This window comes from Quercus lobata, chromosome 11 (genome assembly GCF_001633185.2).
Source record: "Quercus lobata isolate SW786 chromosome 11, ValleyOak3.0 Primary Assembly, whole genome shotgun sequence".
NCBI classification, from domain to species: domain Eukaryota; kingdom Viridiplantae; phylum Streptophyta; class Magnoliopsida; order Fagales; family Fagaceae; genus Quercus; species Quercus lobata.
Genome location: NC_044914.1, coordinates 43066531 through 43082176, shown reverse-complemented (window position 1 = coordinate 43082176; position 15646 = coordinate 43066531). Strand labels below are relative to the sequence as shown.

The following is a 15646-nucleotide window of genomic DNA, read 5'->3' as shown; positions in this document are numbered from 1 at the left end:
AATTAAAATCTAATTGAAATTTCTCTAAGCGCTCTCTCTCTCTCTCTCTCTCTCTCTCTCTCTCTCTCTCTCTCTCTCTCTCTCTCTCTCTCTCTCTCTATATATATATATATATATATATATATAGCATTCTACCAGAAGTATGATGATACCCAAGCTATCAAAATAATGTTAAAAGTTTATTATTATATATAGAAGTATGATGATACAATTTAGGATAAATAATGAGAGACATCTAAGGTATATTTTCAAAACGATAAAGTTTTGCTACAAATTTTATTGTAACTAATGGCTAAAATTCTTTTTAATATCTTTTTGTTGCATGTAAATTTTAACAAATCAACTGTTAGATTTCATTTTCTTCTTTATTCTATTCAATATAATGTTGCACTCCAAGCTATCAAAATAATGTTAAAAGTTTATTATTATATAGACTATTCCTTTTTTTAAAGGAACATACCCAGTAAAGCAAATTCCAAATTACTGCACTCCATGATTTTTTATTTTTTATTTCCAATTTTTGGTACCAAAAGAAATAGGCTAATAAATTTTTTAAATAATTATGAAATGTACCAAACATTTGCTTTGTCGCTAGCCAACAACACCCAAATGAGTGTGAGTTAAAAAGATTTAAAGTCTGTGTCGTGTATCAAAGAGTTAGGCCCTTTTGAATATACATCACTGTCAATTTCTTTAAAATCTTCTCTCATCTCCCCATGTGTGTGTGTTAAAATACTTGGTATTCTAAAAAAAAAAAAAAAATCACAGCTAACTAAAGGCCTATGCCACCTTAAATAACTCAAGCTATTGCCATTGATTACACCATTCTTTTTCCTCCTTTCTTATCCTTCTTCAAAAAGGAATATATTCTATAGACCCGTCATTCGTCAAGAGGGAGGTTAGTACAATTTATACTAAATTATTTTTGATAATTTAGGGGGCAATGTCATTTCTTGAAATGAACTATAACAATCCAATATTACTATACCTCAAGGGAGTTAGTGTAATTTATCCTAAAATTTATCTCAAAAATCATTTTGTTCGCAAACATTTTTGTTTGACAAATCAGAAACCTATATTAATACAATGTTCAAATATATAATTAAACTTTGCCAGTGGTCAGTTTTTATTTTTATTTTTTCAATGAAAAAGTAAAAAGTGAAAATTTAAGACTTATTTCTATTGGAGATAGGTTGAACTGAAGACCGCCTCTATGATATTATGATAAACTATCACTAGTTCTCAAAAGTATAAAAAAATAATGAATTTAATCATTATTCTAGTAAAATACATAACTAGTTCATGCTTATTATAATCAGATTGTATGATCTTGAGATGCTATTATAATCAGATTGTATGGTCTTGAGATGCTATTATTTGTTGAATAGCAAAAAGAATTAACGCAAAACAAATGGAGTTGCTGTGTGCAAGCAGAGACATCAGTTACTTAAAGTGGTTAAGCATGTTTAATGTTTGCTTAGTTTAAGTTATTTGATATCGATCAATTTCCAAAGAGCACTAAAAAAGGAACACGAAAGATTGCAGTTCCATCTGTAGTGCACCATCTGTAAAAGCTTGACAGAAGAACAGAACAAGGGCACCAATAATTATGCCAATCCTATCTTTCAAGAGCAAGTATACTAAAATTCAGCAAGATTGGACTAGTACACCTACTTAATTTAAATTTTTCCTACATATATTTTATCAATTTTTCCACCATATGAAAAAACTGAACTCAAGAGTCCAAAAGATCAACTGATGCAGATACCATTGTCCACAGAAATCTATCCTGAGTCTTATTTTGTACACGAACGATGAATCTAAATCCTCTGAGGAAGCCATGATTGTGAGACCTGCGATCAAGAGGCTTGGTAATCAGACTCATCACAACTAGAACTCCCAAGTCCCAACCCCTTCTTATTCATTGATAACACAAATTTGATAAATTAATCACTCAAAAAGCAAAAGGTAGATTAGTAAATGCATGGTAAGGGAGAAAATTTGTTATAATATATTACACCATTACTAGTTAGCATGACCTTAAACTGGAGATGTAATTGTACACATCAAACCATGTCAATTTGGAAGGCGGGGTCAAAATTACAAAGAGAAGAATCCCAAATGCATGCAAAGTTATCCTCTCCGCAAGACTGCTAGTCCTCCCCCCCACCCTTTGCAGCTATCAGATACAAACTTCAGCAACAGTAAAGATGAGCTGCAACATTGAATCCCCAGTCTTCACATCACAGATCACCAAGAAAGATTATCACAACGCCGTGCTTTTCACTGATCTCCAGCACTGTGATAGCAAAAAATCAAAACCATTTTTTTTTTTTTTTTTTTGATAAGTAAAGGAAATTTTATTCAAGAACTTAATAATGAGTCACTTGAGTATACAGGAAGTATACAGCAGGGGACCAACATAATCAAATACATAAATTACAAGCATCCATCAAATTGTAGACCAAAAAAATAGAATGGCTTCCTATGATAGACATCCAGTCCAATAGAGTTTTAAAGAAGAAAAGTTTTAAATCAGCTATAGTCCTTTCAGAATCTTCAAAACACCGGTTGTTTCTCTCCCGGCAAATGCACCATATCAAACAATGAGGGATAGCCATCCAAATAACACCATTACGATGATGACCAAAATTTCCTTGCCAACAAGCAAGGAGCTCAACTATAGTCTTTGGCATCACCCAGAGAATGCCAAACAAGGTGAACACCATAGACCACAACTCGTAAACGATAGGACAATGTAGTAAAAGATGATCTACCGATTCTCCATTACTTTTGCACATATAACACCAATCTAGAATCAACACCTTACGTAAATTATTAATGGTCAAGATAGTTCCTAAAGCTGCAATCCAAACAAAGAATGCAACTCCAGAAGGAACCTTTTGCTTCCAAATACTTCTCCAAGGGAAGGATTGAGTACATACACCCAACAAAACCTGATACTAACTACTTAACTCAAAGCCCTTGCTTTTAGCAGGTGTCCAACACATCTTATTCTCACCAATACCTCTCAATGAGACTCCATATATAACATTCCAAAAAACAGACAAGGAATCTGATTCCCTATTATGAATTTCTCGCAGGAATTCTAAGTCCCAAAAAAGAACTCCGTTAGGAAACTACATGAGATCAGCCATATAAACCTCCTTATCATTACTAATTTTGAATAAATCTAGAAAACACGTACTCAAAGGATTATCATGCCAAAATTTCACTCTAGGAATCTCCAATATGAAACTGAATGTAGTGAGAAAAAGTAGACCAACCACTACTAATAATTTTCCATAAACTCACCCCATAGGAGCCTGGAATCGAATTAGAGCACCAACCTCCCTCCTCAACTCCATATTTAGCCCTTATAACCCTTCTCCATAACGCTTCTCTCTCATACCCAAATCTCCATAACCTTTTTCCCAACAATGCTTCATTAAAGTATCTCAAATTTCGAATTGCTAGACCCCAGACTAGATAGGAAAGCATACCTTGAACCAATTCACCAAGTGACATTTAGAATCATCTCCCAGACCACCCCAAAGAAAATTTCGTTGAAGTTGTTCTATACGGTATGCTATATATGCCAGAATTGGAAAAAGGGAAAGGAGATAAGTAAGTAAATTGGATAGAGTACTTTTTATAAGAGTAAGTCTCCCCCCTTTGGATAGATACAATCTTTTTCATCCTACTAACCTCCTTTCCACCTTCTCAATGATGGGATTCCAAACTGCTCTATCTTTCCATTTTGCACCCAATGGAAGGCCTAAATATTTCATCGGAAGTGAGCCCTACTTACAACCCAACGCATCTACTAGCATCTCAAAATTTGGAACCACTCCCACAAGAACAAGTTCAAACTTATCCAAATTAATTTTCAATCCCAATACAATCTCAAACCGTGACAAAATCAAGCGCAAAAACAAAATCTGGTCAATATCAACATCGCACATAACCAACGTATCATCTGTAAAGAGAAATATGAGTTACCTGTAAGTGATCACCTATGGAGGTAGCCACATTAAATCTAGACAATCGACCTTCCGTCACCGCCTTATCCATCATTTTGCTAACTGCCTCCATAACAACAACAACAAATAATAATGAAGACAAAGGGTCACCTTGTCGTAAGCCTCTATAATTCTCAAAGAAACCACATGGAGCTCCATTAATCAGAAGTGAGAATTTGACCGTGGATATACAGTAAAAAATCCATTTTATCCATTTTTCTGGGAACCCAAGTCGCTCAAGCATATACATTAGGAAACCCCAGTTTACATGATTATAAGCCTTCTCCACATCCAACTTGCATAACACCCCCGGAATTCCTGATCTCAGCCTATTGTCCAAACATTCATTTGCAATGAGACATGAGAATAGAATCTGCCTATTCTTAACGAAGGCATTTTGAGACTCCGAAATAACATCCCCAATCACCTCTTTCAATCCATTAGCCAATACTTTAGCAATAATTTTGTAAACCCCCCCCCCCCTTATCAGACTAATAGGCCGAAAATCTTTCACCTCTACTACATCTGACTTTTTGGGAATCAAAGAGATAAAGGTTGCATTTAAACTTTTCTCAAACTGACCTCTCTCAAAAAGAACTTGAAAAATCTCCATAAGATCTGATTGATAACATCCCACCAAGCTTAGAAAAAAGCCATAAGGAAACCATCTGGGCCAGGAGTTTTATCCCCCTCAAAGTCTTTAACTACCCCAAAAACTTCTACATCATCAAAAGGCCTCACCAACCTGCTAGCCTTGTCATCAGAGATTTTAGGAAAATTCAGCACATCCGGATGTGGGCGATAGATTTTATGTTCCGTAAATAAATTTTTATAAAACCGAATAATGCAAACCCCTATACTTTTTTGATCTGAAGTCAAGACCCCATCAACCTTGAGATTAGTAATTGCATTATTTCTTCTATGTGAGTTAGCCATTTGACGAAAGAACAACTCCTTCAAGTAGAGCATTCTTGATTTTTGCCTCTAATTAATCTCTTCCAAAAGGCTAATTTTTTAAAATTCTGTTTGAAGCCTTGCCTTCTCTAACTTCTCCTCTTCTGATAGAACTATCACTTCCTCTTTTGCATCCAAAGCATTCAAATCACTCCACAGTTGTATTTTTTTTACAGCCACGTTTCCGAACTTCAATTCATTCCACTTCTTCAAGTCTACCTTCAAGGCTTTTAATTTCATGGCCATTCTGTAACTAGGTGTACCTTGGAATTGATAAGAATCCCACTAATTTTTCACCTTCCCCACAAAACCTTCCACCTAGTGCCACATATTCTCAAAACGAAAAGGTCTTCATCCCTTCTGAATTGCACCACCCTCCATGATAATTGGAAAGTGATCAGATAAGACTCTAGCCAACCTCCTTTGTGACATATTGGGATAATGATCTTCCCAATCGGGAGAAAAAAGGAAATGGTCTATCCTGGATCCAGAGATGGAATTGGACCATGTATTCCTACCATCTGCCATAGGGATATCCAACAAACCATGCACGGAAATGATATCTGAGAAGTCGTGCATTGCTTGAGTAAAATTAACAACCCGTAATCGCTCCGTTGGGAAACGAACAACATTGAAATCCCCTTATACACATCGAGGCACGTTCCACCAACTATGAAGACCCGAGAATTCCTCCCACAACAATCTACGCTCCCTGTCCACATTAGGACAATAAACACCAGTGAATGCCCATTCAAAATTATCACCCACATTCTTGAATCTGCAAGAAACTGAGTAGTGCCCCGCAGCTTCTTCTAAATTCTCCACTACCCTACTATCCCACATAACCAAAATCCCTCCTGAGGCGCCCAAAGAACCAAGGTACGCCCAATCCACATAGTGACAACCCCATAAACTTCTAACAAATCCCCTAGTAATCAATTCCATCTTTGTCTCTTGTATACATATGATAATTTGAAGCCACATTCTGATAAGGTTCTTAATTTGAAGCCTTTTATCCCTTTCATGCAGGCCTCTCACATTCCAAGATAAAATCTGCAAATTCATTTAGACACAATCAAAGCCCTTGCCCTACTCATGCTGCAAGGCCTAACTGAAGAAGTCATAATTAACAGAACAAAATAAGCTCTGTAGTTCCTGTAAACCCCTCCCGCCTCCCTTTATTTTCTTTTTCTGAGCAAACAACTCAGACTCCCTCTATTTCATCTTCGCTTCAATAGCCAGGAGAAAACTTGTTGCCACTTCTTCCAACCCTTCAACTGAAGTCTCCAAAAAATTATCAAACCCCTAGAATTTACTTTGAAACCATTGAGACATTTGTCGTGAAACATCTTCAACCCTGTCTGAATGGTCCCTTATAACTGGAGCCTCCATTGAACTTGACATCACCAAAGGGATTACACTCAATGGCTCTAAAGAGTCCTCATAGTGCTGACATACATCAACCAGATCACCAGTGTCTTCTGAAGAACAATCGGAATCAACATCCTCCACAAGCACTGTATCCCATTCAGAATTACTTTGTATAATCTGAAGCCTATTCCCTGGATTAATAATTTCCTTTTGTTCCACATCAACCTCAGAAACCAAAGCACTATCTATCAATTGGCTTTTGATCTCAATTGGTACCACCACTTGTCTCTCATCTCTGAGTTCAAGAACCCATTTTTCCGATGTACCCCAAGTCTTACTGGTGCAAGGACAGAATCTGGTGTAACTTACTTTGAAGAACCACAAATTCGCCATCAGAATTGGTATCAGAAGGCACCAAGTGAGAACCACCCGAAACTGACTTGTCGGTACTTGGGCTTGCCAATACAGACAAACATTACAGAGCGAGCGGTTCGGGTCTAGTCAGTCGGGTTGCAGGTAAAAAACAAGTCATTTTAAGCGAGTTAAAAACGGGTTCGAGTCAATCAAGTTGCGGGTCGGGTTGAGTTAACCCGTATTTTTTACATAAATTTTTTTTTTAATAAAGAAAACAACATGTATTTGCCATTTGAAAAGTCATGCAACAAATTACTTGATGTAAATGCATTACTTTGAATTCACCACTTATATCAAGAATGAACTCAATTAAACTTATTAATACTTATTCAATAATTTTAAAATTATACAAGTCCTAACATTGCTATCTAAAACAAAATAACACAAAGATAAGTAAAACAAATACACAAGTATTATTTCTACACATTATTAACACCCCAAAATATAAAACAAAATTACAAATAATTTATTGGATAACTCATTAGATAAAGAATGAAAACATATAAAAAATTTACAAACTTGAAAATTAATTTTACAATCCATTATCAATTGTGGTTGACACTCTATTTCAATTTGAGATATTCATTAAAGTTTGATTGTTTACTTATTTATACATGATCTCTTTTATGAATATCATATCATTATTAAGCAATACATACTCTAGAAAATATCATAATTTATTTTGAAAAGCCGTTTATTTTAGACATTAATTGTTAAAAAAATAGATCTAAGCATTCATAATTTATGCTAATTTGATACTTTGGCTTCACTATTTTCACACTTGTGAATGTTTCTCACACATATCTACAATTTTAAATCTATGCTTTTAACTCTACTATAACCAGATTATCTTGGCATGTACTTTACTATTTGATACCTAAAAAATCTTTACTCATTATAGAATGCTCAACCATTCATCTTTCAATTAATTTACATGTAGTTATGTAAATGTCTCAATTGTTTCCTTAAAGCTCACACAACAAATAATTAAACCAATATTATCTTTATTTTATTTTATTTTTTGCCATTTTTTTTAAATGGTTCGGGTCGGGTTGACCCGCAAAAAATACGGATTGGGTCACGAGTCAGCCCGTTTTTGCTTCGGGTAAAAAAAAAAAGATTTGGTTCAGGTATTTTTCGGATCAGGTCGAGTCAGAATTTTCGGACCCGTTTTGCCATGTCTAATACAGATGGTGAGACAAGAGACAGAAGTACAGGTTCTATGATAGTGGCATATCATGAATCGGAATGCGCCGAATGTGCACCATCGGGGTGGGTCACCGCCGAAACTGGCTTGTTGGCACCTGAGCTAGCCGATACTACTGACGATAGAACCATCACATCTTGCGATTTTTTGAACCTGAGTTTGAAGGCTTGGTCGTGATGTGTGAGATCACCGTGGTAGCTAACCAAGATTTTAAACACTGACTGTGGGCTGGGTTTACCAAAGTATGGCTTCGGCATGGCCTCCAAACAGATTTGGGCTTGGCTGTTTTAAGTGGGTTAGAAGTAATAACATTATGAACAGTGGGCCTTAAAGGTTGCACCACTTTTGGGCCCACTTCGTTAACCTCAGACCACACTATAGCCCATCTCCCATCTTTCCCACGCTCCATACGCATAAAAAGATTCAAGGTCAACTCAGATTTTGGGTTTATTTAGATACCGCTTATTGTTGAAAACTGAAAATATTGTTACAAAATAATTTTTAAATACGTGAATAGTATCATAGGACCCAGTTTTAAAGTTTTTTTGCTGAATAAAGTACTTACAGATCCTGTGAACATTGCACAGGACCCACTAGAAAAGCATAATTTTGCTCAAAACACTTTTCTCTTCCTACACTATAGCTGTGGGTCCCACATCTGAAAATGTGAAACACAAACAAAAGAGATTTTCATCGCAATCCAAACGAATACTTTATACCGTTAATCTCAATTCCATTTATTGTTGACAAAATCTTCGCCCCAAGTTGCTCTCTCTGTCCTTGAATATTTTCCTTGCAGGTATCGTGGTTATTACAGTTGAAATCTCTAGGATTTGAATTTTGAACAAATGCAGTTTTATTCTTTCCTTTATCTCCTCCGCCACCATTGTTTTTCCAGTTCCCCGCCACTAGCAGCGCCAAGTATTAATCAAGGTGGTCATAGGACCACCCTGAATTTTTTTTTTTTTTTTAATATAACTTAAAAATTTTTGAGTTTTAAATTAATATGGGTCTTTTGACTATTCTAAAAAATTTAAAAAAAAAAAAAAACCAACCTAAAAAAACCACTTGAACACCCTTAATAAAATTGAGCCCATTAAAAATAAAATTCATCCTCTCCAAAAATTTTGGCCATTGAATGTTGAAAAAAAAAATTTGAAAGAAATGCTATGTTCACAATATTTTCGCAATATTTTCGTAACAAATCCTAAATAACTTGTTACTGATAAATAGAACATAATTTTAGTAGTAAGTTCAAATTAGAACCAGTAAAAACTTACAACCTAAGTTTTGTTGTGAAAATATTGCAAAAATGTTATGGACATACCACTTCTCAAAAATTGCTCAAACAAATATATTAGCCTAAAATCTCAAATCAAACGTTTAATTGTGATTTTTAAATTGTGTTTCAACTGGCATATTTTAAAATTGCTATTTTTTATATTAAAAAAATGCACACTTCTCAACTAGCTAGTCTGTTAGTATTTGCTTTAGTTTTTAGCTAAATTTGTTGAATTTATATAACATATTTTTTCAAAAAGATAATGTATTTTGTTTATATTAGTACTTATTTAGGCAATATGTTAGTAATTGAATAAATAATCAGTAACTTAATAATTGTTTAGTTGTGTATATTGAAAAAAAATGTAACTGATAATATTGATAGTGAAAAACTATCATATCACACAACAATTTTAAAATATGAAAACTTGTGAAAGAAAATTTTAAAACTTTATGCATTGGAATATGTTTTTATTTTGTGATGTTAATATATTCAAGTTTATGCATTGGAATATGTTTTTATTTTGTGATGTTAATATATTCAAGTTTTATTATTAATAAATTTTTTAAAATTAAGTGTTTTTAATGACCGCCCTAAAATTACTTTCTAGAGCCGCCACTATTCCCCGCCACCACCGATGCAAAGGTTTTTGAAGCATCTCTTTTGGGAATACCTATGGTTGCTTGCTTGGAAGCTAGAGACTCCAAGTCTATCGCCTTTCGCAGGTGTAAACCAAAACTTCTCCAACCACTCCCCGACTTCCCTCCTGGCACCGCTATAGAACCCTTATGACGACCATGAATGAGTTCAGATATTAATAAGAAAGAGCCGTAGGTGTTGGATCCCAACTGAAGAATAAAAAATTTGTCACCCTCACGGAAGGATTTCGCAAACTGACCACAAGACTGTCCAGAGATCAGTTCTTCCACATTGAACAACAATCTCCTTGCACTTCCTTTTCCCATGAAAATTGATCTTAAAGAATCTCTGCCTCTCTCAAAAATACAAAGCTAGTAAAACGTGCCACCTTCCTCAACTGTAAACTCTAAAGGTTTTTGATTCAACGAAGAAGAAAACAGATAAATACAGAGTTTTGGCTCAAACAATCATAAGGCATGATTACCCTTTTTTCAGAGTTTTGGCTCAAATAAATACAGATAAGAAGGGCCTTGATGTGATAGCTAGAAGAAGAGATGCCTGCCGCATATAAATCTTTATTCAATAGAGAGTGCTGCTACTTCAACATATAAGGTGCATAGTGTATGCATATAGCTCATCTCCAACTATGAATACGTATGTAAGAAGTGCAAATAGAATTACTCTCATAACAACAATAAGCGGATAACTCTTCAACTTAGTGTGGCGTTGATTTTGGCAGCTAATGGAAGGTCCGAGTTAGAGGCTTATTCAGCCATCTTCCTTTGGCATGTATCTTCCTTATATTATGAAGGACAAAATTTTCCTCTAAACCTGTTTACAAGAAAGTTCCTCCAACCCACAACGTGGCAAGTCAAAGGACATCCATACTTTTAATCATATGACCTACTTAATAGTCATGTGACTAGTTTATTGATTTAATGAATCATGTAGATAGTGGTATAAACCGACCCATAATGAGTTGGAGGTGCAAATTAAGTTACAAGGCTCTTAGCAATTATATTTGGTTTTAATTTATAAATATGTGTACTCAGATCATAATAATTTTTTAATTTGTTCTCTGAATTTAGTTTTCAAAAAACTTTTCTTTGGTAAGTACTTTTCAGAAAACCTATTTTAAACAAGCAATTTTTAAACGATTTTGGGCTAATTTTTACCGAGAAATTAAAGCTCACATGAATGAAGTGCATCTTTCAAACCACATGTTGACAAATCGAATTTGAGCCAAACCAAAGGCAGATAGTGTAATTGTCCCTAAAAATAATAACCATATAGGAGATGAAATTTCAACGGTAAAATAAGTAAATGTTAAAATATATATATAGATATTTTTTTTAATGGTAAAATAAATACCTATAAAAAAAAAGTAAATGGTAAAATAAATGTTACAGATGGTCAGTTCTGATAATATCAAGATGAAAATTCTATTTAAAGGAAAAAAGAATTATGACAGATCAAAGAGATTTCTTTTGAAGCAATAAAATACCTAAACAGTGTTGTACATGAACATTAGAATTCTAAGTGTATTGAACCATTAACAAGAATACTGGAGTTGGCAACCAGCACCTCAGATTATACTAACCATTAGGCATGTGACCTCTCCAGTGTGTATGTGTGTCTAACACAGTCACTTGATTTCTTTAATGACATAGAACCTCACTATGGCAGGGCCCTTTGCACTCACCCTTGAGAAGTAAACCACAGATACATGACCCCACCCACTAGAACCGTGTATCAAGTAGGGGAACTCCTAATAGGGATTGAACCCAGGATGTCTGGGTCCAAAGCTCATCCCAAGCCTCCAGTCCAACCACTAGGCTACACCCTGTCGGGTTAACACAGTAACTTGATATTGGTTGCTATTTCTTTACTAACACAAAAGCGGATTACTATAAGAACTCTGGTGCCCACAAAAGTTATCAATGTGTGCTAATTAAAGAAAAAATTCTCATCCATTGGATTCCTTTCTTTCTTTTTCTTTTTCTTTTTACTTTGAAAATGCAAAAGATTTTTAAGAAAATGTCAAAGGGGCCACAACCCTAGTACAGCAGAACCATGAAGAATAAACATTCCCCAAGAAGCTAGAGTATAACAACTAAATTATTTCACAAGTTGTAATGAATATTTCCTAGTGGGAAAGATCAGCACAGGATAAGAAATGATTTTCAGTCATAGCATTGGCAATAAGTTAACCACACCTAATGATGTAAAAAAAAAACTACATTCATTTTCAGATAAATTGGAAACAATAAAAGCATGACTTATTTCATTTAGATGAATCATATGTACCTATTGAGTTGCATCTTCAGTGAACCTAGCATCAAAAGGAGCAGAAGGGTGGGAATTGGCTGAAACAGCTGCACTTCCAGAACCATGCTGTAGTTCAATCACAAGCCATCGGACAGCCTTACTCATCTGTTCCAAACGGACTGCACTAATGGGTGGAAGACCAGTGCTCTGGCCTGACTTCCCAGCCGGTGAGCCAGTTGCTTCATCCACTAGGCACTCTGATCCTATCCTTTGCTTCACAGACTCCACAAACTCCTCTGCTTGGTCACAAGCAACTCTGAACAACTCCCACTTCTGCTTAAAATTTTCTAGAGCAGCATCTGTGGCTGTTGTTTTCTGGGCACCAGCAATCTCCTTGGCTTCGAGTACATTAGCTGCCGCAGCAACAAAGTCCTGATATGCATTGTTCAAAGACTCTACAATGTTGTCCATTTTGGGCCTCCCTAGTTGGTAACAAATACAATTAACAATGAGAAAATTAAAATCGCAAGCAGTTAACACAGAATTAGAAATGAAAACCACAATACTACATACTTTTGCAAGCTGTCTGGTTCATGCGACCCAGTTCCTATTAATTTATAGTCTCTATATTGAACCAAAGAAACTAACAAACAAAACTTTGGTTTGGGCATCGAGGACATTTTTTATAAAGCTATCAAGGGTTACTTCTAAACTAACAAAGTCTGGACAAATAACAAAATTATTCACACTATTTGTTGCCTCTATATTTAGACCATTCAATTTGAATCAGAAAAGCCAAGATGAGTCATAATTTGAAAATCTAAATCCTACCAAATGCTGGAATTGGAGTACACAGTAAACCATCAATATCACTCTCTTCCATATATGTAATTCCCATAAGTAAACAAAAGATTATGTCTAACATTGTGACATGAAATCCTACAAATGCAAAGGATATACATCAACAACAACAACAAAAATAAGAACAATTTATGTACATAGAGAGAGAGAGAGAGAGAGAGAGAGAGTTGAAGCTAAAATTACATAGGCAGAAACTGAAATTTTAAGTGGGTGTACATCAGGATTAGAAACATATTTCAGGTGCATAATGTAACTTAAAACTTCAGCCTCCTCACTGTTAAGAAAACCTAAATAATACTAGTAGAAATAGTAAAAGAAAAAGGTAGCCGACCCCGAAGTTTTGGAAGTGAGGTTTAGTTGTTGTAGAAGTAGTAAAAAATGACAATTGAATCAAGGGTGTTACAGTTTTCCATAGGATACAATAACTGAGAAGAATACATGTGATTGATCCTGATTAGTCTATTGAAAATTGAGATTCACAGCCAACCTCAAAGTTTAAGAATACATGTAGCCGACCATATCTGATTAGTCGATTGAGAACCCATCATAGCAAACCTCAAAGTTATAGGTTTAAGGCTTTATCGTTGTTGATGATGTTGTTTTGCTGAAACTTTCAGCTAAGAGGAACATAGATATATTTATCATAAGGCTCAATTGCACAAAAACCCCAAGGGAATGCACAAGTTAAGAACCGAAACAGTTAGAATTATGGTTACAAATGAATAAATACACTATTTCCTAACAGTTTAAGCTTTTGAGTTGGTTGGCAATTTATCATGGTATCATAACAATATGTCATACACTATTTCCTAATAGTTTAACTTTTGGAACAGTCAGCAATTTATCATAATTTATCATAGTATCATAACAGGATGTCTTAATTTATTATAGTATCTTGGCTCCAGGGCCGGCCCTTCCCTTAGGCGAGTTAGGCAATTGCCTAAGGCCCCCAAGTGGAAGGGGGCCCCAAAATTTTAGAAAAGAACCAACCGGGTAGTAGAGGAAAAAAAAAAAAATATATATATATATATATATATATTTAGTTTCAAATGAATTACAAAAATAATCTGGCACATCCTTTTAACCAAAAAAAACAAAAATTTTGGTAAATCCTATTAAACATTGGTTCTAAACAAAATCATTGACCAAAAATCAACCAGATAAACTACAAATCCGATCTAAGAGATTAACCACAAAACAATCACAAATCAAAACAAATAAATCCACTCAAAACCCTAAAAATTTTACCTTTCTCTCTGGTCTCTGCTCTCCGCCTCTCTCTAGTCTCCAGTCTCCACTGTTCAGTCTCCAGCTGAACCGCCTCAGCCTCTCTCTGATTCTCTGCTCTCCGCCTCTCTCAAGTCTCAACTGCTCACCTCACCTCACCGTATCAGGTTCTGAGGTTCAGGAATCAGGTATAAAATTATAAATATTTGGGCACAGGGCACTGCATTTTATTTGTTAAGAACTTAAGATAACTTTGTTTGTTTGGGCCCTCCCTGGCTGGTTTTGTAACTTGCTTATCACTTATCAGTTTATCATTATGGCTGCCTGGACCCTCCCTGGACTGGGCGTTAAGTTTGGGCCTTCAAGGTTTTTTTTTTTTTTTTTTTTTTAATTTTTTTGTTATTTTTATATTATTTATATTTTTAAAGTCTGCATTTTTTTTTTTTTAGTTATAGATAGGATTTGTTTTTTTTTTTTTTTTTTTTTTTTTTTTTTTTTTTTTTTTTTTTGGTGGGTGGGCCTTATTAATAAGTCTTCTGTCAGTGTTATGGCTGTGCTTAAATTTTTGTTATGCTTGTACTTAATTTTTTTTTTCAATTTATGTAGGTTGAGATTGCTAAAAACTTGTTATTGTTCAGTGAAACTACAACAATACTTTTTATATAAATCAAGTTCTATTTCTCATTTGCTTTACACTTGAAAGTTATTTTTTTATTTTAGTCTTTATAAATATATTGTTTGATTAGAAATGTCTACTATAAAATATATATCTGGATATGAAAAACTTAAAAAAAAAAATTAATTAATTGAGTCTCAAAAAGGATCAATGGATAAATTTGTTATTAATAATAAACAAAATATAACACAAAATTTAGATAAAAATATCACAAATGAGCAAGAAATTCACCAAAATAATTTAGAAGAAGATGATGTTCAATTTTGCAATACAACAAATCTTGATAATGAACTTTAAAATAATTTAGAAGAAAATGAAAATAATTATGAAAAATATAATAGAAAAATATTAAATAAACATTAATTTAATTAACATATAAGTATAAAAAAAGGCCCAATTTTTAGTTCTCACCTTAGGACCCAAAATGTCTAGGGTCACCCCTATTTCCCTCTCATCCTCTCTCTGTCTCAACCCACGTCACACCGTGCTCCATGGCTGATCACCAGGCTCTCCTTCTAAACCTCTATGACCGGAACTTTTTAAGCTCATCACCTCTAATCATGCATCACTACTGAAACCCAACCAAAATCAAATCACGACCACCACCACGGCCAAAACCCAACCAAAATCAAATCGCAACAAAAACTCAGAAGCCCACCAAATCAAAAATCAAATCACACCCACCGAAATCAAAACACAAAACCCACAAAACGACCAAAATCACA

General features: G+C 34.6%; 1 protein-coding gene across 7 annotated transcripts; it reads right to left on the bottom strand.

The window, feature by feature from the left end:
• Nucleotides 1-1677: 1677 nt before the first annotated feature.
• LOC115968400 (mediator of RNA polymerase II transcription subunit 32) lies at nt 1678-14537 on the bottom strand. 7 transcript variants are annotated; one of them, XR_004086741.1, is made up of 4 exons: nt 14267-14537; nt 12197-12639; nt 2040-2299; nt 1678-1853 (listed from the first exon to the last, which is right to left on the bottom strand). XR_004086741.1 is itself a non-coding variant. In XM_031087788.1 (3 exons), exon 2 carries the CDS (start codon nt 12626-12628, stop codon nt 12197-12199), a length of 432 nt encoding a protein of 143 aa, XP_030943648.1. In that variant the 5' UTR covers nt 12629-12639; nt 14267-14537; the 3' UTR covers nt 1697-1853. The 7 variants fall into 7 exon arrangements, 6 of the variants coding, with proteins under 6 accessions (XP_030943648.1, XP_030943647.1, XP_030943652.1 ...); XM_031087788.1 differs by lacking the exon at nt 2040-2299 and having other exon boundaries at nt 1697-1853; XM_031087787.1 differs by lacking the exon at nt 1678-1853 and having other exon boundaries at nt 1947-2299.
• Between the last annotated feature and the right edge of the window lie 1109 nt (nt 14538-15646).

Coding starts and splice junctions, on each gene's coding strand:
- LOC115968400 (XM_031087788.1), bottom strand. CDS start 12,628: ATGGACAACATTGTAGAGTCTTTGAACAATGCATATCAGGACTTTGTT.